The following is a 27,308-nucleotide window of genomic DNA, read 5'->3' as shown; positions in this document are numbered from 1 at the left end:
GTCAACTCTTAGGTAAATACAGAAACAAAAGCCACAAATAAAGATATATATATATAACAAGAAACATGTAAAAGAATATCTCGTGTTCTTCACACTAGTGAAAACCTGGAAACAACTCAAATGCCCATCAAAAGAAGCGTGGATAAATTAACCCTGCTAGACCTACACAATACTACAACATAGGTGTCAGAGGAATAAATCAGGGAAAGACAACAATACAGCTGTTTTTTTAGCAATATGCTGTTACCACTTAAGCTCCTCCAAAACTACACATTGCATGATATACACTTTTTATTAAGTTAAAAACACCATATACAGCCAGACAGACTCTGACTAGAGTAAGAGAGAAAAAAAGGAAATGTTGGTATACAGGATGTGGGCAAATGATTACCTCCAGTGAAGAGAGACAGGAGCATGGAGAGAGAGTGGTTATTCTCAAGGTCCTAGATTTTGTGAAAGAAGGGTTTCATTGCATTATCCAAAACAACTAATTTAAAAAACACAACGGAAAAAAAAGATTAGCTCACAGACTAATGATGAGTGAGTGTCATGACCTCAGGATTACAACTGGTCTACTTTGATACCTACACCGGAGATCTTTAAGCAGGGGGAGAAGAAAAAAACAAACAAAAAACAGAAAAAGAGGGGAAGGGGTAAAAATCTTAAGACGCCAATGGAGAGGAGATAATAATGGCTTTCAGGCCCCAAAGAACCAGACTTAACAGTACAGCGGTTCTCTGCCTTGCCTGTCTAAACCGCGGCAAAGGTTTGCCAGGATCGTTCTTCCGCGCCTAAAACTCCAGGAGGTCGCTCTGAAAAAAATTTTTTTTTCTCTCGCGACCCAACAGCCTCAGAGGCCTGCGGAGGAGGCTCCGGGACCACGGACAGCGCCCCGCGGCTCCACCCACTGTGGGCGTGGCCAGGGAAGCTGGTGACGGGGCGGGGCCTCCCGCGCCCCAGCAGCGCCGCGCTCCAGGAGACTCGGGGCGCAGGAGGTGGCGGGGGAGGGGGGTGGGCGGGCTCGGCCAGTGGGAGGCGGTGCGCACAGCCGCCAGAAGGGGGCGCTTCAGGGCCGTGGCAGGGGGCGGGGGGAGCCCCCCAACCTTAAAGACCCTCCCCCCGCGCCTCTGTCCCCCCCAACGCGGCGGCCCCATCCGGCCCTATGCCCAGAGCTCCCGGGGGCGCCTCATAACTGCTGGGCTCGCCCTGCGCGCAGACCAGACAGGCCCTGGCCTTGAGCCGAGACAGACCGGCCGAGCTCCGCGGCCGCGGCGCTGGGGACAGCGGCGTCCCTCAGCGTCAGGCCCCATCGGCACCGCGCCCGCCCGCCCGTCCAGCCTGCCTGCAGCCCGCTCCTCCGCCTACTGGCCAGGACCGACTGCCCACCCCGGCACTCGGCAAGAGGCCGCGGTGCACCGCGGCAGCGCCCCCGCGGCAGACTCCCGCGGCACCCCGGCCAGCCTGGCCGTCCTCCCCGGACGAAGGCCGGGCGAGGACTGCGGGGCGGTGGCCAGCACGCCAGGCCCACGGCCAGCTCCCGAGGACGGCGCCAAATGGGCTGGGCCGCGCTCGCCGGGCCCGCCAGATCGCGCCGGGTCCTCCAGACCGCGCGCCGGGCCCGCCAGACCACGCTCTCCAGGCCGGGCGCGCCAGACCAGACCACACTGGCGGGGCCCCAGCAGACCAGACCGCGCCGGGTCCTCCAGGCCGCGCTCTCCAGGCCGGGTCCTCCAGACCGGGCTGCGCGCGCCGTGCCGGCCAGACCGCGGTCTCCCGGCAGGGCCCGCCAGACCAGGCCGCGTCCGCCCAGGCCCGCCAGGCCGCGCCGGGTCCTCCAGACCGCGCTCTCCAGGCCGGGTCCGCCAGACCGCGCTGGGTCCTCCAGACCGCGCGCTCGGCCAGCCGGACCGCGCCAGGCCCGCCAGACCGCGCGCGCCGGGTCCTCCAGACCACGCTCTCCAGGCCGGGTCCACCAGACCAGGCCGCACGCGCTGGGCCCGCCAGACCAGCTCGCACTCACCAGGCCCACCAGATCGCGCCGGGTCCTCCGGACCGCGCCAGACCGTGCGCTCCAGGTCCTCCAGACCACGGTCTCCAGGCCGGGTCCTCCACACGAGGCCACGCGCGCCAGGCCCACCAGACGGCGCTCTCCAGGCCGGGTCCGCCAGACCAGGCCGAGCTCTCCAGGCCAGGCCGCGCCGGGTCCTTCAGACCCTGCGCCCCGGGCCCACCAGGCCGCGCTCTCCAGGGCCCGCCAGGCCGCGCAGGGTCCTCCAGACGGCGCTCTCCAGGCCGGGTCCGCCAGACCAGGCCGAGCTCACCCGGGCCCACCAGACCAGACAGCACTGGCGAGACCCCACCAGACTAGACCGCGCCGGGTCCTCCAGGCCGCGCTCTCCAGGCCGGGTCCTCCAGACCAGGTCGCGCGTCCAGGGCCTGCCAGACCTGTCCGACCGCAGCCTCCAGGCCGAGCCCCCCAGACCGAGCCGCGCTCGCCTGGGCCCGCCAGACCAAACCGCACTTGCCGAGCCCGCCAGGCAGTGGCGGGTCCACCCGATCGCGGTCTCCAGGCCGGGGCCGCCAGACCGCGCCGGGTCCGCCAGACCACGCGCTGGGCCCTCCAGACAGCGCTCTCCAGGCCGGGCCCTCCAGGCCGCGCTCGCCCGGGCCCGCCAGACCAGGCCACGCTCACCCGGACCCGCCAGACCCGGCCACACGCTACCGGCCAGGCCCCGCGAGGTCCTCCCGACCCTGCACGCCAGGGCTCCCGCCAGGCCACGCTCGCCCGAGCCCGTCAGACCCAGCCACGCTCTGCAGCCCGGGCCGCGCCGGGTCCTCTCGACCCTGCGCGCCAGGGCGCCCGTCCGGCAGCGCTCGCCCGCGCCTGCCAGCCCCGGCCACGCGCCGCCGGCCAGGCCGCGCCGGGTCCTGCAGACCCTGCGCGCTCGGCCGCGCTCACCAGAGTCCGCCCGACCAGGCCGCGTGCCAGGCCGGCCGGGCCTCGCCTGCCGCCCTCGGCGCCCGCGGCCGAGCCCGGCCGAGCTCGCAACCCGACCTCGCTGAGGCTGCCCCGCCTGGCGACCGCGCCTCCGCCGGCGGCCACGGGGCCCAGCCTGCGGGCGCCGGGCCTTCTCAGCACCTTGCTCAGGGCCTGCCAGCCGGGCCGCTAGCCCTCTCCGACGTGCTCCGGCCAGGCCGCCCCCTCGCGGAACACACCCCGCTCTGTTGTATCGTGTCTTTCGACGTGTACTGTTTCGCGTGTTCTTCACCAAAAAGAGAACCCCCTGCCCAGCTCTCGCCTCCGCCTCCTGCCTCACCTTTCCGCTCCTCTTTCTATGAACACTCCAAAAAGAGATTTCTACTCTGGCTCCTGCCCGTTCAGACCCTCCCTCCCTCTCGCCTTGACCCCCGCCCCCCGCACTGGCCGCCCCCAAACCCCGGAGCCATGTGATTCGCTGCTTTCAGTTTCAAGTCTTTGCTCAAATGTCACTTTCTCAGCAACACCCACCCTGCTGAATATTCCTGAACACACACTCCCAAGGCCCCCTGGCGCTCCCGCCTTTCCCCTGTCTTTTCTACAGCATTCATCACGTCTTAATATCCCACTTAGCCACTGTCTTTCTTTCTTGTGTGCCTCCTTCTCCACTAGAATGTAAGGTCCGTGAGAAAAGGGGTTTTTGTCTGTTTTGGTGACTGATTCATTCAAATATTTGTTACAAATCAATAAATGAGTATTAAGTGTTAGCTGTTTTTAAAAAAAAATTTATATATATATGTTATGATTTAACCAAGTAAATCAGAATATACTACAATGTACTGAACTATCCCATGGTTAGGCTGTTTCAGCATATTTGCCACAATTTTCAATGCTACGGGGAATTTTTTTTGTACAAAAGTCTATGTACAACAGCCGTTACAGGAATCTAAGTTTTTAAATGTAACAGATAATTCTAGACTATCAGGAGACTCTAAATGAGATAAAAATATGAGTTACACCTAGAAGGCAACCAGGTATCATCTTATATATCTAACAGAATTATATCATTTTTGAAAATGAAAGATACAAGGCACAAGAAGAAATGGTATTTTCACATGTTAAGAGACATGAAAGTAAATCGAGTGATCAACCTGGATTGCTGCTGTAGATTTCTGTGAATGCACACAGGAATCATTAAGTAGAACCTTAAGTTAGGAGTCAGTCTGCTTGGAGTAAATGAAGTCACGTGACCAGCAACTGCAACTGAATTTCACACTCTGTCCTACCCCCAGATCACCTATAAGAAGCCAGTCAGAATCCCAGGCTTGGGTGGTGAGTAACCTCACTTAACAGTGGGTCTGTTACCTTGGTGAAAGGGGCTATAATAGCCTTCATGAAGTGCATACATAATTTTCAACCTCCAGAAAGATTAATTAAATGAAAATCATGGTATTAATATTAAAGCTGTTAGGAGGAATGTGAACATATTCAGTACTTTTATATACTTGTGATGTTTAATGTTACATCGAATTCAGAGGTTATAAACTAAGCAACTGATTCAGAACTGTGGCAATATTAGAACAGCTAAGAGAATTTCAAGTTTATCATATTTCTACATTTAAACTATTAAATTTATAAGAATTATTGTTAATCCTTAAACTTTTATCGTCAGATCAGATTATCTGATGTACTTTAAACAGAAATCAAATGTATAAAATGCATAAATCATTGTAAAATGTGATGAAGATGATTCAACTAGGTTGTAAATGGAAACAAATGGTTGTTCACTGACCCCATAAAAATGACTGCTAAACTCTGCTAGATTTATATATGTAACAGTATCACTGGCCTAAGGAAGAACTAATACAGGATTTTTTTAATCAAAAATAATGTAATATTATTTAGACCAAAGTTGAGGTTTTAATATTTGTTTGTAAGTACAAAAACTATGGGCACTATAAAACTCACATCAACAATTATCTTCCCACAAGGGTTAGAGACAATCATCTTCCTATAGTAATATATGGATGTGCCCGTTTCTAGGCTGCCTGCCAGCATTCCATGATTCAACCATTTAAAGTTCTGCCAATGTGACTGAAGGAAAACTAGATTTCATTATTGCTTTGATTTGCATTTATGCCTGGCTTACTAATGAAGCTGAATTGACCATCTGGATTTCTTCTTTTGTGAATTGCCTGTTCTTAGAGACTGTGCCATTTTGCTCCTACATTGTTTTTCTTATCATTTATTAAGAGAAATTCCTACCTCCTTCAGATTATATTTCTATTTTACTAGGTTCCCCCCCCCAATGTTCTATTGTCTTTTTACTTTTAATCTTAATTAATCCATAATCTCTGTAACACAATACAAAGGATATGTCTAGTATTGCTTCCTAGGAGATATATAGCTTAATTATATCCAAATTTCAGGTTATACATTCAGTTCTCATGTGTTCGGATCTGTTGCTAAACTAGCTCTTCTCTCTGATCTGTTGGGAGCTCCAGTCTTTGCGGCTATTTTCCAAAATCCATGTTTGTCTTCCCTTTCTAGCAAACTGGTGTTAGTGTCCAGCTGCCCTCTAAGAGCCAGGAGTTCAGGTTACCCACCATAGTTCCCGTATTAGCGCTATAACTGTCTGATGGGACGCTGTGATCGCAGAGCAAGAAGCCAAGCAAGTCCACAGGCTCCACAGCTGGCCTGTCAGCATTCAAATCCACAACCACACAACCTCTGGCGAGCTGCTTATCCATGCAGTGTTTCAGCTTTCTCCCTTATAAAATGAGGGAAATGAGATCGTCTACTTCAGAAGTTGATGAATGAATTAAATGAGATACTTTTTACTTAGAACACCTGGCATGTAAGTGCACACCAAGTTTAGTGATTAGCTATAAAACTAAATTTTCAAGAACAAATTTAGTTATTTCGACTGTATAACACAGATGAGCAAAATGAGATCTGATTCAAGACGACCTGTGCTCATGTTAACGTCGCTCTCGCTCGCTCACACGCGTGTGCTTTCCTGAGTTGAAGGACAGGGCAGTAACGGCCAGTGCTGAAAGCACACGTCATCCAGCATGCCATTCTCTCCCCCGGGGGGTCTGAGGCCCCGGGAGAAGTATGTCATGTGTGTCTGGGAGGAAAACGAGATTAGAAACAGCTGTTTTATATCATTGTCAACCGGTAACAACTCATCTTTTTTAACTCTCCCTTTCAACCAACCTCTCCTAGTCCACCAGGCCCAGCTTTCTAAAAACACATTTTATCAGATCACCTCCCCCAATTACCGTCACAAAGAATTTATAACGGATCCACTATCTGCCCCAGAAAAGACCAACTCTCCTGCCTGGGCTTTCAAAGCCTATCTAACTTGGTCATTCTCAAACTTTGTGCCAATTTCACAAATCCTCCTGCTAGCGACTTGTGTGTGTCTGGTGCCCATCCACTGCCACAAGCCAGAAGCACACTTTCACTAGCCAAAAATACTATAGCCCGTGTTATAGTAAAATCAAGAGGAAAACTACTTTTCCTCTTCCTGAAAACCTAAGTAACACCAGCCAACAGGCCCACTTGGGGCCTCTCTCCCTGAACTGTTCAAATTAAGAAACTGATGATCTCATTTGCGCTCTTTTTTTTTTTAATTTGGCTGCCCTGGGTCTTAATTGTAGCATGCAAACTTGCCTCTTTGCTGAGGCATGCAGGCTCTAGTTTCCTGGCCAGGGGATTGAACCCAGGACCCCTGCATTGGGAGTGAGGACTCTTAACCACTGGACCACCAGGGAAGTCCCACAAATTTTTTAGGTATATCACAAAATAGTAAAATTTGGCCCAGGAGTTCAGAACGAGCTGGTGCTTTCTCAGATCTCTATCCTGGGCCCCAAATCCCTCTGACCACTGTTCCCGGTCTAGACTGTCTCCATGTCGGGGGAGAGGGAAGCCAGGCAGACACTGGAGCTGGACCAGCAGACCTCCCAGACCTCACTCTTCTTTTTCTAAACATTACTTTCTAAAAAGCCCTTTCAAGTGTGCTTAGGAATTTGCGTTCAAGATGACAGATGGAGCTACCAAAGGAACCCACCCCTCCCAACTCCAAAACCGAGTCTCCTCTCCCTGGCACCACCCCATCATCACCAGTCATATGCCGTGTCCACTTCGCCCCGACCCACACCGTCAGACCTCACCCCTGAAAACGTCCGGGTCGCAGGTCACCACGGACACCCATGCCACCACCCCCGAGGATGACACCTCCTGCTTTCACATCCGCCCCACGTCTCTTTACACATCTGCCCCTTTCACGCTCCATGTAATGTGGCAGGGCCATCAACCACGTGGATCCATTATCCTCCCAAAGGAAAGGGATCTCAACCGGAAAAAAAAAAAAAAAAAAAAAAAACCACCACCAGGGCCGCTGGGCAAATGAAATGAGCCCTAGGAAAGAGGTCTGTGCTTCTTCCTCTGGGAGGAAGCCCTTAGGACCATTTAATTTTTAGGGGGAGCCCAAAGCCAGGGACCATCTATGACCCCACGTGAATAAATACTGCCTAAGACTCAAACCACCACAGCAGAAAGCAGAAAGATACAAGCGGGAAGGGAGTTGGGCGCCAGAGGAAATGGGGGTGAAAGAGAGAGAAAAGGAAAGACAGGGTTTAAGAAAAAACGGGAGAAGGCAGAGCCATATAGGAAACATCCTTCTGTAGCAATAAACACAAAGGCGCATCAATCTTCGTAACGACTGACTGCACAGCATCCTCTGGACGGGAGGAACCTAACGCTGTCTCAGAGCAGACCTTTACATTGCTACCACTTGGAACACCTATAAAACATAAACTACATATTATGGATCATCAGCTTATATAATTAAAGAGACAGCTGACATACATAGAGTCATTTTTGCAAAATCAGGATCCCGCACGTGTAGGAAGCTAATGGCAGTTTTACTTACCCACAGAATGAAAGCTGTCTGTCTTCAAGTCATGCATACAGACAGCACTTGATGGTCCACACTGGGCAACACCCATATTTCCACAGATGTTGATTTTATAAAGCATGTTATTTTTGGTATCCACTGCTTCCCACGTATAACTAGAAAGGAAGAAAAGCAATTTGTCACTGTCACTGATCTGCCAATAATTAAAACTTCTCTCTAGTTTCATATTCAAGCCACTTTCAAGCTTAAGACTTCCATAACCTAGAAGATACACTTTCATTAGCCAAAAATACTAAAGTCAAACTATGTTAAGTTGAATAGAAGCCAGGGCAGAAACCACTAAATACCACCTCGATCTGGTTCAATCCGCTCTGAAGCAGCCTCAAGACTCCCTAAGCATTAAAATACTTAAAATTCTACCATTAATTTAAGAATACCAACTCAGATATTTAGGTAATTGCTCAAGAATTATGTTGAGTTTTAAGGCAGTGACCTTTCCAATCACCGTGGAATGCTGCAAAGCCAAATGTTTGTTTTTAATTTTGTTTATCTTATTCAAAAACTAGTTACGGCATGTGAGATAGTTCTGGTTCTGGTTTTACCTTTAATAGTTCAGACCCGAAGTGACAAGATGAAGCTGTGCCATCAGACAACGGATCCAAAATCAGACAAAATTAACTTTTGATTGATTCACTACATGAAGTATTTTATATGCATTGAAACTTGCTGTTCAAACCTCTGGCAAAGTAGATACTGAGTAACTGTCCATGAACCGATCAGCATACTTGGGACAAAATACAGCTGACCCTTAAACAACATGGATTTGAACTGCATGGGTCCTCTTATACAGCAATTTTTTTCATGAAGTACTGTACTGCCATATACCAAACGACACAAGTCATGGTTGGCTGAGCACACAGATGCAAACTGTGGATGCAGAGCGTGAACTGTAAAGCTGGATGGGGATTTTCAGCAGGGGTGGGGAGGCCAGGGTGGGGTGTCGTTCAAGGGTCAACGATAATGTTTGCCAGTTCTCTCGTAAGAAGGATTCTCAATTCTCCACTCTTCCCAGGGAGAATGCTGTGTCAATTTTGTAAAAATTTCCTCAACAAGGGTAGATAGGAAACGAGAGCAAATAAAAAGTTCCTCACAAAATGCAAAAGGTACATGAATGCAACGGTATTGTCGAAAGGACAGGAGATAAATCAGAATTCCTATCCTGGAACTGTGGAGGAACCGAGTGTGAGACCTTGAGGTTGCTAAGCCTGGAAACCACATGTGTCAGGAGCTCACCGTGGGCAGCACCAGCTTGATGGGAAAATACAGCCCCCATAGGACCAGTCCACTTTTCGGGCTCCCTTTCCACTGGGTGTCAGAGCGCTGACTCGGCACAAACCCCAGGCAACACACCGTTCCTTGCTGACAGGCAGTCTCCCCAAGAGCCCCGTCCAGCAATGAGGAACCCCAACAGGAAAGTTACTGGCAGACAAGGAGCCAAGTGTGCTCCTGAACCCAGATCTGGGGACCGATCAACGCCATCTGCCAAGAAACCAAGGACCTGGGCACATGTCAGCACTCAGTCAGGACTGTGAATGCTCCACTGGGAGTTCTGACAGTCACTGAACTTCAAGAAACCTGAAAAACAGGCTGCAGTGCTTTGGCAAGCGCCAGCCTTGGGATGACACTGGACTCAGATGCAGTTACCACTATAAACTCAGCCTTCATACCAGTAACACCTTTTACCTCCCCAAGTCCAGAGTTCCATGGCCCAAAAAAATGACCTAAGTAATACCAGGCGCCAGCAAGTCATCTATCCAGGCCTGTTTCTTTTGACCTTCATAACCTTTCTTCTTTCACTTCACAAATAAGTCTTAAGTACTTAGTGCGGAGTACAGAAATGATCAAGCAGTGATCATTCCAAAAACACCCTGCCCTCTTGGAGTGTATATTCCAGGGGAGGACAGAAAATAAACAGGTAAGCGAACACACAGGAGAATTCCACCTTGTAACACAAAACAGTAACAAAGTAACAGAAATGTGATTGGAATCCAGAAGAGTAACTGAGATCAAACTCAGGCTAAGACTTGAATGACAAAATGCGCAACCCAGAGGAAGACGTGGTGCGAAGGATCTTCCACCAGACTGACCAGTCATTCCGAGGTCCTATGGCAGGAATAAACAGCACACGGAGGGAAGGGAAGGAAGGGCCCTGTGGCTGGAGCGAGGTGGAGAGAGCAAGCAGCAGATGAGATCCAGGAGATGGGAACACTGGGTCAGACAGATTAAAGAAAGCAGTTTTGATTCTGAACTTGAAGCAAAAACAGGCTGCTCAAAGATCCACACTACGGATCTTCCCTTAAAATTTTAAGCTAGTGTTTTTATGTGCAGAGTATTAGGAGACTTTTCTATTAAATAGTTAAATTAAGGCAAATTGTGAATCTCTTACTCAGGGCCCCTAAGTTTTTCCAGGATAGCAGACACCAAATTTAAAGCACTGGCATCATTAAAACGTTCCGCAACATGAGAGGTGTGTGAAGGTATTTTAGAATGAGTGAACTGGTAGCAATCAACTCTAAAGAAATGCACATGGTGACTGAAAACACTATGCTTTTCTTAAAACAGAAACCCACTACCATTTTTGCAGAGGTGATAGTTAAATAAGGCAGATGTAAACAGCATATGTGAGTGGAGCAGAAAAGAGAGGAGAGAGAAAATGGGGGGGGCGCTGTCCTGACGATCTGGCAATCAGAGTTCCTAGAAAGACGCTGCCCGAGTCAATCGTTATTTCTTTTCTCTACTTGTATTTCATATTTGCGTTCTGTCAAGCTTAATCAAAATGATAAGTGGTTATGGGAGTAAGGGGGGAGGGTGCTGTGAAAGTACTCGAGTGCCGGGTGTCTTCGAGGGTTTGCCTGAACCACCAACACAAGGCAGCGACTCACAAACCTAAACTGCAGCTCTTGGGTAAAGAGGCCTCAGTCAGCGCTTGAGAGGGTCCGATTCCAACAGACACGTCTCTGCTTTAAAACAGACACCACGCCCAATGCCTTGTCGTTAGGAGCTAGCAATGATTGTTCAGTTGAAATCATCAATCTGAAAACTCACAAAGCATATTCCAAAACCTACAGCGTCAACTGCTGTGCCCCTCAGTTAGATTAAATTATCATCCTTAATAAACACGTTTTAAAGATGATTTCCCTAAATGTGAAAGTCAAATAAATATCCGTTAGCACTTGAGAGAACTACGCGTTTGGCACTAGATAATCCTAGCCTCCTTGCCAAGATTGAAAGGCAAACTACCAGAATGGCCGAGGCCGAAATCATTCTTTAAATTTATGCTGAAGTTTTAAAGCACTCTGATCGTATTTGAGAATGAGAGAATGGCTTCAGAAACAATAAAAGCACATAGACTAAATAAAATTTAATGAAATGTTAGAGGAATATTAATATTTCGTCCAAAAGTTTTCCACTAGAAAATTCTCTACATGAGGTGAACACGTACAGCCAAAATGAGGAAACACAACAGTAAGATTTATTTAAGAGCCAAGCAACTGAGACCATTCAGCTGAGATTCCCAGAAAAGTCTATACACTAAGCTTTTGGGGCTTACATAAATAAAGAAGGGGAAAAAAAAAAAACTAACAGGAAAAAATGAGTCTAACGTGTCAGACCAAAGAGAAAAATGAGCTATAATATTAAAATTTTAAACTTTTAGCAGGGAACAAACCATGGAAGAAAATATCTCCAAGTTGGGTGGAAATGGTCTTTATTCAGACACACACACACGCATGTTTGAAATATATTTGCTTTACAAACATGGACTAGCATGCAGATGGTGTAAAAGCCCAGTGGGCATCTTCACAGAACTCTTGACTCTCCTATCAGGCCAAGACTTCTATGAGACACCGTGGTTCTAAGCTGTCCCCCCTCTCATCTGTGAGGAACAGGACTCGAGGAGATGGAGCAGGAGAGCCCCAGGAAGTGCCTGGTCTTTGGGAACCAGCACCCAGAGGCCCCGCCCACTTTGGGGTCTTAGAATCAGTTCCAATCCTGCGAGGAGACAGCCTAACCTCAGTTAGCAGTGCTCTTCTGGACACAAAACCACCTGGACAAGAATCCTGGCTTTGAAAAGTAGCACACGCAAGCAAAATCTTTGCCATGCTACCTCTTTCTCCAGAGTATGAAACATCATCAGCCAATGTCCCCCTCCCGCTCTTGAAAACTCCCAAGTTCACTTCGAGGCAAACCTGGCAATTAGACACACAGGTCTGCACGCAATGCCCTCTGGACCACATGGGCTGGCCCCTGCTGTTATCCTCAGCTCTGACACCAACCCTCCTGGCATTTCCCACCACCCACTGGTAGATCTTATGTGCCTGGTATCCCCCACTGCCCCATGACTCAGGACAGGAGTGTCCTCCGTCCCAGAATGACATAGTGACATATACATGGACAGAATCAACATATGCTGGCAGGCTGGGAAGGAAACCGGCCAGTGGACCCCGGGTCCTGACGTTTGTACAGCAGGCCACCCAGGCACTGTACAAGTTTTTTTTTTTTTAACTTTTCAGAAGATATTTACTTTTAAGTACAACAGTGAAGGTAGAAAAGCATTCCAGGAGACTGTAGGAGCTTCAGTCTTGTCGCAATAGGTGCCCCTGAAATGGCAGACCCCAAGTGCCGATTTCCAGAGTGACTGAATGCACCTGAATGCGGCCCCTGGGGAGAAGCTGTTGGTGAAGACTTCTGTGAAGATCCAGGCCACCCCACATCATGCTGATCAAAAAAAAACACTTTTCTGAGCTCACTGTTAGTTGCTCAGTTGTGTCCAGCTCTTTGCAAACCCCATGGACTGTAGCCCCATGGACTGTAGCCCGCCAGGAACCTCTATCCACGGGCTTCTCCAGGCAGGAATACTAGAGAAGGTAGCCTTTCCCTTCTCCAGGGAATCTCAAACCTGGGTCTCAAACTGAATTCTGTGGCTGAGATAGGCCCTGGGGGTGGACGATTCATCTCATCAGATAAACTGAGGACACAGGCCATGGTCCCTCAGTTCAAGAAAGCTTGAGACCATCTGCCCTTGACCGTGATCCCACGGCCTCTGCCAAAACCACCTTGGACGACAGACAGCAGTCAGTCTGCGTCTGTTCCGAGGCCGGGAGGTTCCATTTTAATCTCATTTGGTTTACATTTCATAATATCCTGAAAAGTGCTGGCACGCAACCAATTAGAAGATCACCAATTAGAAGGAAGCACACAACGAGCAGACCATCAACCAACGGAGACGGCAAGGCGTTCCTACCTTCCCAATACTGCCTCCAGCAAATGCCACACTGACAGCCCGACCCGGTCAGCACGGGAGTGAATCAGAGGCAGCAAGGAAGAAGCCGATCTAACTGGCCATCCCAACTGCCTGGAGATCAGAAAGGTTCACGAAGAGAAACAGAGAGCCGTCTCTACCAAACATGGTGCCAACGTCCATGCAAAAGAGAGAAAGCAAAAGAAAAAGCCAGACGGCCACAACTGGATGACTCCTCTCAGCTATTTGACACTGGTGTCTTAACAGGACACCGCTCAAGCTTTCGTACACATCATCACTGAATACCTGCAGAAGTGCAACACTCTGCAAATACAATGTGGGGTTCTTTCTAATTCTTAAAACAGCTAACATCCAAACTGAAGTCTAGGACTTCCCTGATAATGCTGTGGATAAGAATTCGCCTGCCAAGGCAGGAGACGTGAGTTCGATTCCTAGTCCAGGAAGATTCCACATGCTGAGGAGCAGCAACTACACCCGTGAGCTGCAACTCCTGAAGCCCCTGCCTCTAGAGCCCACGCTTCGCCACAAGAGAAGCCCCCGCAATGAGCAGCCCCAGCTCATGGCAACTGGAGAAAAACCTGCTCAAAGCAACCAAGACCCAGCAGAGCCAAAAATAGGTAAAAATTTTAAAAAATAGATAAAACAAAGTACATACAGTTTAATTATAAAATGTTTGGAATGCCCAACACCTTAAAGGAAAAAAAAAAACAAATCTCAGAAAACTGAGTCCCTTCCCCTCTAACACAAAGCAGCTCCATGAACCTTCATTCGTCCATGTTCTTTAGAGATCTTAGTTCCCTCACTGCCACAAGTCCTGGGGTTATGGTAATAATGGTCATGTGGCCATGAAACATTTGATGACTGGCCTACAATCATCAGTATATAAAGCAGATTAGAAGTACAATGGAACCAGCAGTAAAATTAACAAGCACGTGTGAATCTATAATTTGGTTTCCTTAAAAGAAAAAGTTGGTGGTATACAAGTAAATTCACATAACATGGTCACTGGCTAGAGGACTGTTATTTTAAATCTAGAGTGAGCAGCCAATACCAAATCTGGGGGACGAGGGGAATGCAAAGTCTTTCCAACCTGAACAGCAAAAAAAAAAAAAGAAAAGATTTCTCTGCTTCTGGCCTACATCCAAGGGCTCTAACAAAACACTCAGGGAACATTTGGCTCACCACTGCCTCTTATCATTATCAGAGAGTTTCTCAGCTCATCCCTCCAGACCACCGACCCTCGAAAATCTGGAACGGTGTCCTAAAATAGCAAAGGGGGAGGATGGCGGGGAGAAGGGAGGGGTGGCAGGGGGAAAGGAAGGCAGGGTTTCCAAACGCACATTTGCAGCAGAAATGTCAAGAGCATAATGTAACCCCCTGTTGTCAATAACTCTCTGCTTCTGACACGACGAGAGAAGAATCTGATTTGGCACAAGGAATACACACCCTGATCTGCAGGCGCAGGGGGGACACAAGAGTTTGATAGAGCATTGTGGCCAAAACTTATATAGGAAGTACTTCACTTCCTATTCTAACAAACCCACAAAGCTGTGGATAAAGATACGAGGCCAGCAAAAAAAAAAAAGGCAAGGAAATGCCAGACATTAATTTCTGGTTTTCCCTGTAGTGACACAGGGTCTGGGAGCAGGAAGCCAGTGGTCTGGAGAGCGATCAGGCTGGAGGAGAGACTCCGGTCGGCATGAAAGTGGAGGCGCCAGGGGGTCGGCAGGCACGGCTCTAACACCAGCACCCTGAGTGTCTGGGAGAGGTCCCGAGAAGCCAAGGCAAGCCACGAGGTACCACCCGTGGGCCTGAATCCCACCCCCTGACCCAGCCTTGGGGGACACACTTAAGCACTCAGAGCCTCACCTTCCAGTCGCCAAGAGTCGTCCACCCCACAGCCACCACCAGGAAAACAAGGCTGGAAACGTGGAGCTGTTGAGGCACTGTCACCTAAGCTCTCATCTGGATCACCAGCAGGACTCAAAGACGGGTTAAAAACTGAGTTGGCCTGGTTAAGTCCTTTTGAAAGGACGGTCACCTAACGACACTGCCAGGATTGAGGTGGGAGCCTGGTTTGGGGGCCAGCTCCACGGAGCTGATGAAGCTCAAGACAGAGAGTGGGGGGCTGCTCAGAACACACACCCAGACACATGCACGCCAGCTGCCTCCTGCGATCTCTCAGAACAGGACAGGCACTCGGGCCCACCCAAACCCGCACCACGCAGCCACCAGCTGCCACCAGAACAAAGGCCTGATGGATCGGAAACTTGGGGAAAAGGACAGACACGCTCTGCTTCCAGGAACCTGGCGGCCACGGCCCTCCACACCCGAGATCTTCCTCCAAGGGCCGGCCGGTGCGCCCACTGCTGCACTTGCTGCGTTTTTGCTCCCAGTGACTCTACAGCCCCAGGACGCAAGCCAGGGTTTCAACCCTGCTCCGTGAGGCCCCTTTTACAATCTGGGTGCTTTCTTCCTTTGTTCCTCAAATGCAAAATGAAGGCTTGAATTACAGGCTGAACCTCCTCCTTAATCATCACATGGATGTCAGAATTCAACTGCCTTTTACATCAACTCGGCCCATGGCGTAGAGATCAAACTTTAAGGCTCAGTCCCCTCAGAGACCATCACCAATGTCCCCCAAACTCTCATGGACCCAGTACCCTGCTTCCAAAGCCGCTAGGACAAGAGAAAAAGTCTGCCTTCCTAACTTTGTTTTTTTTTGGGGGGGGGGGGGGTTGTGCCAGGTTCATTGCTGTGCAGACTTTTCTCTAGTTGCGGCAAGCAGGGTTTCCTCTTTGCTGCGCTGCAAAAGTTCTCTGCTTGCAGAGCACAGGTTTTAGGGTGCTCATGCTTCAGGAGTTGCAGCTCCCAGGCTCCAGAGCACAGACTCAGTAGTGATGGGGGCATGGGCTTAGCTCCTCCTCTGCACGTGGGATCAGCCTGGATCGGGGCTCAAACCCATGTCTCCTGCCTTGGGAGGTGGATTCTTTACCACGGAGCCACCAGGGGAGCCCCCCACCTTCCTACTTTCCGGGCAGTCAGCTCAGCCGGTTAGTTCGGATGGTGATGGGGCCACTACCCAGGGTGAGTTCTTCACAAAGGGAGGCTGCCGCAGGAGAACAGTCTCTGCTTTGAAGATGCTGGGGTCACACGACTCAGAAACCCTACCACCCGCTGCTGAACAGGAAGCGCAGGGCCACGTCAGTGCCACCTTCACACCACCTGAAAGGACTGCGGCCCCACCGGCCCCCCAGCCCCACAGGGCACTTCCTCGGAATGACCCCCAACCCTGTCACAGCCTCCACCCACGCTGTCCAAGCGGCCCCTGCTTCCCCACCCCCACCCCCTCTGAGAACAGCCCCTCCATCCTTTCAGCTCAGTCCCTCTCCCCCCACCCCACCCCATCCCACATCCAGCCCGAGGCAGAGTCCACCAGCTCCACTTTCAAAGTCCCCAGAATCAGACCACTCTGCACCACGACCCTGGGCCAATCTGTTATAACCACTTACCTGGTCCAGCAAAAATCCCCCGCAGGCCGTCCCCCCCCGAGGTCACTCCTGGGCTCAAAATCCTCCCAGGATCCCGCGTCCCTCAGAATAAAATCCAGAGTCATTCTTCTTTTTTTTTTTTAATATTTTTTATTGAAATGGAGCTGATTTACAACATTGTACCCATTTCTGCTGCATGGCAAAGGGATTCAGTTAAACACACCTACACACTCTCTTCTAGAGTCACTCTTGATGGCCTATGGGACATGGCCCCAGCCAACCCTCTCCGAAAATTCCCGTCTCCCACCCTCTTTCTTGCTCTTGCTGCACGACGGCCCCTCTGCCACTTGCCAGCCGTGTCAGCCAGCATCCTGGCTGGAACACTTGATAATGTGATCCCTCTGCCTAGCACACCCTTCCCCGAGTCAGATGTGCAGGTGACCCCCCTCGCTTCCTAAAAAAAAAGCAAAAGCCCCCCCCCGCCCCCACCACAGACAGGCCTGCGGACCCAGCACCCTCCATACAACAGCCCCGCCCCATACGTCTCTCCCTAGGCTCGCTCACTCACCCAAGCAGCTAACTCACCCGGCCTCCGCCGAAGGATGGACACTCAAAAGTGGGGAGAGTGAGCCACACGGGTTTCTTGCTTTGTTTGTGGTGAGTGACACTCCTCCGGCAGATGGCAGGCGGAGGGGCCTCGGAGGACACGGGGGGTGACTCAGCGGGGACACATCCTCGTCATTTCTAAGAAGCCACCCTTCAGCACGTCCATGCTCGTGGTTTGGGGTTTCTGTTTGCAGGCCGGGGTGCTGGGGAGAGGCTTTCAGTACCAAACAAGTGTTTTAAAGATGTCTAACTGGCTTTTGACTAGAGCGAGTCACCCAGATGGCGACAAACTAATGTTACAAGTCAACATCCGGTGGCCGGTCTCCTGGACGAGCTCTCCACGTGCACACCATGTGTTTATTCCTGCACACACGTACGTGGGAAGAACTGCACATGACCCCACGGATTGTAGCCCGCCAGGCTCCTCTGTCCATGGGATTCTGTACGCAGGAATGCTGGAGTGGGCTCCCATCCCCTTAAAGCACATAGGCTCTGATTTAAAAGAGCTCCCTGGCTACCCTCTGGCAAAGGCCAGGCTTCACTGTCTCCACGTTCCTTCATCTTTCCCTACTCCCTCTACCCCAAAACAAAACTCGAATTGGTAACTTTCATGACCTCAGATTTCTTACATCTCTGAGCCCTAAAGTGAAGAGTGACATGTGCAAAATTGTACCCACCCCCTCGCCCTGGAGGGGGAAGCCACCCTCCAGAGATTCATGGAAGGATCTTAAAGCAACAACATAAAAATCCCACCCAAGGTCTCTGGCCCATCTGAAGGGCAAGCTTCATGCTTGCAGAACCCAGAGGGGCTGGGATCTTCCCCTCCACCCACCCCAGCCTTGGAGGATGCACACAGGCCGGCCCCCCGCGCTGGTTACCACGAGGACAGAAATAGGCGTGACGCACCACTCCAGGCACCTCAAAACTCCGCCTGTGGCAGCTGGTTCTTAAGTCATGTGGCACCATGAAGCTGGCGAAGGGCTCTCACAACGCTTCCCGCTGGCCTGCATTCTTGCGCCCAGTCCCCACCTACAGCAGACACCCTGGAATCCAAGACCCACCCGCCTCCAGGGAGATGGGACTGAGCCCCTCCAGAGCACTGACGCCCATGCAGAAGCCCTCGGGGGCTTCAGGACCTTCTACCAAAAAACAAAATCAGGAGGCTCTGCACTCCCCCACTCCCCCGGGGTGGTGGACTAATGCGGCCACCACAGGAAGGAGGACAATGCCAAGAAAAAGGCAGGAAAGGGCCCGGGGCCACCCGACATATGGTACCTGGCACCCGCCCCAACCCCACACCTCCTATCAGCAAGCTCCTCCTTGTGTAAGCAAACTCGAGCTGGGCTTTCTGCTACTCGGGAGCTGGAGGAATCCTGAAGAATGGAGCCTCAGAACCGCAGAAGCCTGGATGCAAACTAGACCCTGAGAATCACACAGCCCCGTGGTTTTAAAACTTTAAATGATGGAAACACTTCTTTCTCAAAAGAACTCTCCCATGGAGTGCCAATGTATAGGATGGATGAAGAAGAAACACCCTCGTGTTGACGCAAAAAGCCCCTAGACACTAAGAGAACCAGGGAGGTGCAGAGGAACCAGCTAAAAATATCACTGACCTGGCGCATAGAGCCCTAACTTGCAGAAAGAAAGCAATCACCGCCACCACCACCATTTATGACCACAAAGGATAGCTAGGCACTTGGACACACTCTGGTTCTCACACCACCCTGAAAACGTGATTAGCACCCTGATTTGACACAGAAGAAAATCAAAATCTCAGCAGGCCAGTTAACTGGCCCGTGAGGCTTTCCAACTAGTAAAGAGGAGAAAGAGTCCACATTCGAAAGCAGGACAGTGACTTCCAAAACTCCACTTCCAGCCCTCCTGAGGAAGAAACTGAGACGTAGAGGAAAGAGGTGACTGGCCACCGCCAACTCAGAAATCCAGCTCTGCGGACTCCAGCTACAGGCAGAACACACTGTCCTCTGCCAGCGGCCATCAACGAGGGCCCAGCAGCTGTCTCCGAGCAGGAACAGGGCTGGGAGTGATGTTTAGGAGAATGGAAAAGCACCTAAGACCAGCCACAGGGACACACCAGCCAGAGGAACGCCCTGCCCATCCCCCGGCCTCCCCCCAGCAACTTGCAGCCAAGCTTCAACAACTGCTCCCAGCTCCATCCTGCACAGCTGCGCAAAAAGAGGCCACAAGCGTCCCAGCGGAGGCTCCATGCGAAGAGCACAATCAAGAGGCACCAGCCGTCGCAAGGGCACCCACACCATGAAAATGGGATGACAAATGCCAACAAAGACACTGGGCCCAAGGAAAGAGCAATTCATAGAGCAATCCGAGGAGCGCTTTACGTCTTCCAAGGGATGAGGGAAGTTGTGGCAACCATGAAGAGGCAGCTGTGAGTATACATCAACTCTAGACCCTGCTGGAATGTTTCTAAGAAACAGAAAAAAGTTGAAGAGCTTACAAACAACAGGAGAACTGCTAGGCTGAGAAAGAGGACAGAAGCCATTCTTCTGGAACCCTGCCCATAGTGGTAGTCAGATACAAAGTATAAAGGACAAACCGAGCAGGACGCTATGATAAAGAGAGGCTAAACAGCACAATAGGAAACTTTGACCCAAAGAGAGAAACTTTTTTTCCCAAACACACAGAACACGCAACTCAACGAGGTTCTAGGCCACAATTTCACATTTTTACTGCCCACATGAGGGGAAAATTCTATTTACCTAGAGAATGAAAAATTTTTAAAAACTGGTGGATCCAAGAAGTTCAAATAGCATTTTTGGGTACAAGAAGAAAATATTTAGAACTGAAGGATGAAAAATCTATGTATCAAAACCCGTAAGTAGCATAGTACTCAGACAAAGAAACCCACAGCTTTAAATTCATAGTTTAGTCACTCAAGCTGATTTAAAAGATCTAAGCTTTCAATTTAAATTAGGAAAAAAACGAGGATAAACAACAAAATCCTAGTGTACAGCACAGGAAACTTTTATAGTTAATATCCTGTGATAAACCAAATGGAAAAGAAGATGAAAAAGAACATGCAGGTATAACTGAAGCACCTTGTTGTGCAGCAGAAATTGACATAATATTGTAAATCAACTCTACTGCACTAAAAGAAATTTCTTTAAGAAAAAAAAATTTTTTTAAGAAAAATTAGAAAAAAATTTTAAAGAAATTTTTTAAAGTTAACAACAGAGAGCATAAATAAAAAATTAATGGTGACAAAGATGGTAAAATAAATACTAGTTGTTTTGAAAAGACTAAAAAGACTAGAAAAATCTTTAGTAAACCTAATTAAAGGGAAAAATACATAAATTAACATCAGGAATTTTTTAAATTTACCTACAGAGTCAAAAGGTATTTCCAAAAGCATAAGAGTAAATGCTACATATTTATATGTGGATACATAATTAAAATGACAATTTCCTAGAAAAATACAGATTATCAAAACTTGCTCAAGAAAAAATATAGAATCTGAGTAAATAGACAAAACTGAAACAGTAATCAAAACTCCTCTTCCACTACATTCTATCTCCACAAAGGCACAAGGCCCAGACAGTTTTACCACTGAGTTCTACCAAAATTTAAGGAACAGAAATTGTCCATCCTATACAAAAACTATTTCATATCATACAATATACTAAAAACTAACTGGCTCTTCCCACAAAGCAAAACATTCTTGATACTGAACTCATCCAAGAATAATACAGCAAAGAAAGCTGCAGCCTGAACTCACTTAAAAACTCAGTCGCCAGCTTCCTATATAAAACATCAGGAAATGTGTATGTGGGTGCTCAGTCGTGTCGGACTCCTTGTCGCCCCACAGACTGTAGCCCACCAGGTTCCACTGTCCATGGAATTTTCCAGGAAAGAATACTGAAGTGGGTTGCCATTTCCTTCTCCAGGGGATCTTCCTAACCCAGGGATTGAACCCACATCTCCTGCATTGGCGGACAGATTCTTTACCACTGAGCCACCTGGGAAGATGGGGTGCTCTTAACATCCCACAATGCAAAGGACAGACCCCACAACAAATATTTATTCAGGCCACATGTCAAATGTGTTAAGGCTAAGAAACCTCCGTACAAAGATTTCATAGGCTACAAAAAGCCTGATTTAAAAAGAAAAGAAAAAAAAAATGTAAACTGAAGTTCATCAAAATTAAGAAATACCTATTTTTCAAAGGACATATTAATGGAAAAAAAAAAAAAAGCAATCCAAAGACTGTGGGGAAAATACACACTGTACAGACCTGAGGAAGGACCTGACTCCAAAAACATAAAGAACTCTTGAAACACAAAAAGATGACCCCCAAAAAGTGTGTTCAGGGATGAGGGGCAAGAGATTTTTTTGAGAATCACAACAAAAGATACTCAAGTGGTTAATAAGCACATGAAAGATGTTCAACCTCATGAGGCATTCAAATAATACAAGAAAAGATGTTCAATGTCATGAGTCAGCAGGGATGTGAAAATTAAAACCATACTGAGATACCACTACAACCCCACTAGGATGGCTAAAATTAAAAAGACTGACAAGATCAAGTGCTGACAAGGATGTAGAAACACCGGAACTCTCACACCGACGACGGAGATGCAACATGGACAATCCCTTCAGAAGTCAGTTTGCAGCTCCCATAAAATCAACCCTCACTCTCCAGCCACTGAACAATCTCACTCCTAGGTATCTATCCAAAAATACAGCGTGTGTCCACACAACATCTTGTACATGAATATTTACAACAGCTTTGTTTGTAACAGCCCAAAAAACTAGTAACATCTAGATTAGTCTTGGGTCAAAAAAAAAAAAATCAAAACTTAGATTACACATTACTTAAAATTAACAAAAGAAATTCAAAAGTTTAATAAAATAAAATTAGCAAAAGGGGAGCAGTGGTGGCCACCAGTTCTCTGGATCCAGTGCTGTCCAGAGGGTGGTGTCTCCAGCTCTAACCCCTCCCAGTTTTCCCCCTACTTAAGAAATGTCAATGGATCACTTGGAGAATAAATGAGTCCTTTGTCACCTTGCCAGGATTAAAGGTGAGGAGACACCATTAACAAGAATTCAGGCCTCTGTCCCTCACTGGTCATGAGTCAGCTATGCGGAAAATACAAAGGACTCACAGGTATATCCGATCTCAGCTACCTCCACCTCCATGACCAGTGGGGTCACTGCCAAAAGGGCTCCTGGCTGGGATAATAAAAAAGGGCGGGAAAAAAAAGGAGAAAAAGAACAGTATCTGCAAAGTAATGAGTTACTTTCTTCCATCGGTCCCAGTTCTGCGACCGTTGTGAATTCTCTTTTCCCAGCACAGCACAGTTATACATGCCAAGATCGAAATAAAGATGAGACATCTAAATGATTTCACTCAACCCCATCTTTTAAAACTCCCTCTGTGAAACACTGATAAAAGATATGAAGCCCAATCAGGAGTTCATTCCCTGGGACTCTTGTCAGGATGATGGTCCTGACAAGAATTAAAGAATTTAAAGAATTAAAGCATGTGTCTACCCACAGTTAATAATCTTGGGCTACACACACACTTATTGTTGCAAGAAACATATACACACAAGTGGATGTGATCCAGGTTCAACATGTGGCCCAAATTAGGCATATAAGCACTGTTCCTTCGGAAAAATCGCAGGGAAAAAAATGTCTCCTTAGAGACATCAACTAAACCAACCTCAACTCCCAGCTGGCTTCATTACTCTCTTGTCCTCAATATAAAAAAAAAAAAAGTTGCAGCGTTTATACAGAAACAATTGGGGGAAAGCTTGTTCTAAATACACTTTAAGATACTTAACTACTTAAATCAAGACAGCCCAAAGCATTATTTTATAACTCGTATAAACTGTTAAGCCTTCACTCATTAAGAATGTCGTTAACACCAAAATAAAGGGTAGAAAGTCACTCATTACCACGCACGTGTAGAACGGCCTTTTACAAAGTGTATCGCGTACAGAAGAGGGTGAAGCTGTGGACAAGCGGAGGGCCTTCTGGTCTCTTCGGGTGACTCCGCACAGCCTCTGGTCTCTGCCCCCTGACCTCCTGTCCCCACAGACCCTGCCCCCCAACCTCTGCACATCCCACACAGCTCAGCACTCCATGCCCCAGCCCCGCCATGCCTGCCAGACCCACCGCGGCCACGGTGGCCTCTGGATTCCAATGCTTTCTTTCCACCACACACCACCTTCCAAGAAACAGCCAAGGGATTAAAACCTCTGACTTCTTCCACAGCGCAGGACTCGCCAGGTGCATCCATCCTCACGAAGCTTCAAGAATGCACGACTGAGGCTCTCCAAAGGACACGCGCTCAAAGTGCCGGGAGAGCAGATACACTCTGGGCAACTGGCCGTCGTCATCCCTGCTCTGCAGCACCCGGCTAAAGACGATAAAGCTGCTGCTTCATCCCTTCTGCTAACGAGCCACTTGGGGACTACCCCTGCCCACCACGCTCACCCCAAGAGGGGTCTGGGCCACATGCGTGCCCTGCAGGCCTCCCTGAAACGGGCCCCAACTTCCCTCCTGTTGGTCTTAAGGGGCCATAGGCGAAAGGTACCCTCCCAGGATCTAGAAAGCTAGACTTGGGAGGAGAGGCCGCTGCCCCAGAATCAACCCCCCTTTCCAGGGACTGTGAGACCTGCCTGCCAGGGTTCTCGCGGCCACCGGAAGGTGTCTAGGCACCCCAAACCTGCGAGAGGGGAGCTGCGGACTGCACCAGGCACCAAACCACCAGGAACCGGGAGAGTCTTCCATGGAAAAACGTGTTCCTCGTTACCAGCAACCAATTTGCAGACGTTTGGAATGTGCCCCTGTGTCCGTGGGGACCGCTGCCACTGACAAGCAGCGCAAACACCAAGAGCAGAAGTCTGCTCTTCACACTCACGGTGAGGCCTGGGCAGCTATTTACGGACAGACGCCCAGAGCTGGAAGAAAAGGCCGCAGAAAACAGCCTGCTTTGGGGCTACTCGGTAGAATTTTTCAAAGTGGACTTAAAGACATGATCAGCCCACATTCCCATTCAAATATGTGCTACAGTGAAGGAACTTTTAGGCAGTCTGACTTCATTCAAGAAAACAGATTTTTTTTTTAAACCCCTTTCCTAGAGGGGGGAAAAAATGTTTTCAGTATTTAAGCCAAGGTATGCATTTGAAACGGGAACAAACAAAACAAATTTCAAATTTCAGGGAGTGGGTCTGAAGTAGAGACTGTTAAACGCGGCTCTAGAGAAGTCTGAATGTGAAACCACAGAGCAGTAACGGGAAAGAAACATGCCGAAGCCCACCCAGCTGCAACCCAGCTGGGGCTGCAGTCCTCAGAAGCCTGGCAGAAAGGACCTGTCTGAAGACCACAGAAGGCACATGCTAAAAAAATGCAAGTCCCCTCAGGACACTGTCAAGCACTTGCTAAGTCAGGCCCACGTGTGACCGTGAGGAGAGGCATTTCAAGATACAACGGCCATTTTCTACTGGACCAAGAGGCCAAGTTCCATCTGGAGATGAGTTTGTGAACCACGGTCCAGGCGCTGAGATGACTACCCTAAAGCAAAAGCAAGAGTCTCCTGCAGCAGCTCCAGAGTAGGGGTCTGCCCTTGAGGGCAACTTTATTAAGAAATCAATTCCATCTGCCAGCATCCAAGACCAACACCACTAGGCCAAGCTGAGCTAATTTCTCATGGATGCATATGGTTACAGCAGCCACTACCCCCAAAAACGTCCTCCTTTAAAGATCAGTCACAGCCTGACCTTGGGTCAGCGACTAGCTTTTCACTGTACAGGGGGCTTCTATGAGTAACTATGTATCTTAGGGTAGTTAACTGGCCTACAAACTAATGTGCAGTTAACTCTCCCTCGGGCCCCCAATACCTTTCCAAAAAAGGACAAAGAATATGGGCCTTTCCGCTTCCACTGTGCATTCAGCCTCACTCTCCTCAGAGTAATAATTTCTGAAAGTTCTCAATTCGGGGGTAATAAGACCATCTCTAAGGCAAAGGAAGACCCCATACACCTCACCGTAAGCTCAAAATTCAGGTCCAAGTGGGCTAAACTTGGCTTCATTCTGAGAGGTGACTTGCTAGCGCCAGGGATAACTGCTGACTTGTTTGTCCACGACTCTTTCAGAACTTTTCACCCCTTTTTCACCAAGCTTTAAAAAATTAATTAAAAGCTGTATTTTCCATCATCCTAAACAGTCCAGAGAAGGTTGGTTAGAAAAATACATGGAATCGGCAGTTCTCCAACCCCGGGACTCCCGGCCATGGCAGGACACTTAACAGTCCTCACTGGGACCAACGATTATACAATCATGGTTCCCAAAGCAAAAGACTCCACTAGAATAATCCACCCGGAGACAATGACATCATGTGAACAACGAGACAGGAAGTTCAGCTCGCAGAAGTGAAGGGTGAAGTCTCGAAAGCCAATACTGGATGACCACCCTCCATTCTCCCGATTAAAAAAAAAAAAGTCAACTTCTGCAGAAAAAGCTACTTTAAAAATGGAAAACCCACATTGAGGAAATCAATCAGCAAATGAAACCAACCACCCCCCCCCCCAACTCCACGGCCGTTCCTACGGATGAGTCTGTCCACCTTAAGGGGCGCATCTGAAGCCCCGCTGGTAGAACTTTGGGGGAAACGTGGAGTGGGAACAAAGCGAAGCCGGGGATTCCTGCGTCCTCCCAACTTTTTCGCAGGCGCACCGCTGGGCGTGAGGGCGCCCGCGGGGTGTCACCCGGCCGCTCGCACTCACGCAAACCCGCCCCGGACTTGGTGACAGCCACAAGTGGCCAGACGGCGGACCCCGGGCCAGCACGGGCCAAGCGCCCCCCACCCCCTGCCCGTGGGCACCGATCACCCCCGGGTCTCTTATCCTTCGCCGGCACGGCGGCAACTTTCCATCGGGGACAGGCAGACACAAGGAGAAGACTCGGGGACCCCGGGCCCTCCCCCGGGGGCGCCCCCTGCACCCCCATCCCGCCCGCTGCGCGCTGGGGCACCGCGACCGAAGCCCGTGCCCCGGCGAGCCACCCACCTGCACAGCTCTGGGAACTCGCCGCCCTGGGTGCCCGCGGCCCCGGGAACCCAGCCCGGCGGCAGCAGCAGCAGCAGGAGCTGCAGCTGCAGCAGGAGCGGGCACCGCGGCGGGCGCCCGGCGGGCGCGGGCCCCAGGTGCGAGCTCCGGCCGGCGGCCGCCTCCATCGCGCCGGGCCCGGGCTGCGCGTCCGGAGCCGGGCGAGCGGCGCGCGGCGGCCAGGGGCGGCGTCCGGGACACGGGTGTGCAGCCAGGGCGGCAGGCGGAGACGGACAGGAGCGCGAGAAGCCAGGGACGAGCCGGGGGAGCTCGAGGGGCGCGCGGCTCTTCTGGGCTCGGCGGCGGCCCCGGGGCCTGTCACGTGACCGCCCCGGTCCCGCCCCCGCCCCGCCCCGCTCACGTGACAGGCTTGTTCAGGTGATCCCCGCCCGCCCGGCTCCGCCCAGGCCCGGTCACGTGAGCGCGGCCCCGCGCGCGGCCGGAAGCGGCACGTCGCGCGCGCGCGCAGGTGCGGGAACCCCCCCCCCTCCACCCAGGCCTGCGGTGCCCCCCGCTACCCCGCGGGACCCCCGCCTCCGTGTCTCCCCCGGGGGCGCTCTCGGGAGATGGAGGTGCTGCCCAACCTGGACTCCCATGTTCCCACCCTCGACCGACAGGGAGAGGGAAAATGAGGTTTAGAACCTAAGTGCTGTAAAGGCCGCCGCGCAGCCCTGTTACCATACATTCGATCCCTTAATGAATGGGAACCCACTTTTCTTGCCCTCCGGGGGTTCGATCGCTGAGCCCTGCACCGCGGTGTTCCCACCGTTACACACCCACCAGAGTCTCTCACAAACCTTCTGTGGCAATGTGATTTCCCAAGCGTGGGCTTCCTCCAATAAGGAAGGCAGCCCAGATATAGGAACTTGAAACATAAAGGAGGTAAAAGGGTGACTCTTGAGCG

At 50.1% G+C, this 27,308-nt stretch overlaps 1 protein-coding gene across 1 annotated transcript in view; it reads right to left on the bottom strand.

Moving 5' to 3' along the window:
- IGF2R (insulin like growth factor 2 receptor) overlaps nucleotides 1–26,732 on the bottom strand; it is a 102,577-nt gene extending 75,845 nt beyond the window's left edge. The window contains exons 1-2 of the mRNA XM_055536142.1: nucleotides 26,366–26,732; nucleotides 7,917–8,056 (exon numbers count right to left, since the gene is read on the bottom strand). Of these exons, the coding sequence (XP_055392117.1) occupies nucleotides 7,917–8,056; nucleotides 26,366–26,532 (307 nt within the window). The 5' untranslated portion in view covers nucleotides 26,533–26,732. The remainder of the gene's footprint in view (nucleotides 1–7,916; nucleotides 8,057–26,365) is intronic.
- Nucleotides 26,733–27,308: the final 576 nt, after the last annotated feature.

Source organism: Bubalus kerabau, chromosome 9 (assembly GCF_029407905.1).
Source record: "Bubalus kerabau isolate K-KA32 ecotype Philippines breed swamp buffalo chromosome 9, PCC_UOA_SB_1v2, whole genome shotgun sequence".
Classification (NCBI taxonomy): domain Eukaryota; kingdom Metazoa; phylum Chordata; class Mammalia; order Artiodactyla; family Bovidae; genus Bubalus; species Bubalus kerabau.
This window is presented reverse-complemented; position numbering and strand designations above follow the sequence as displayed.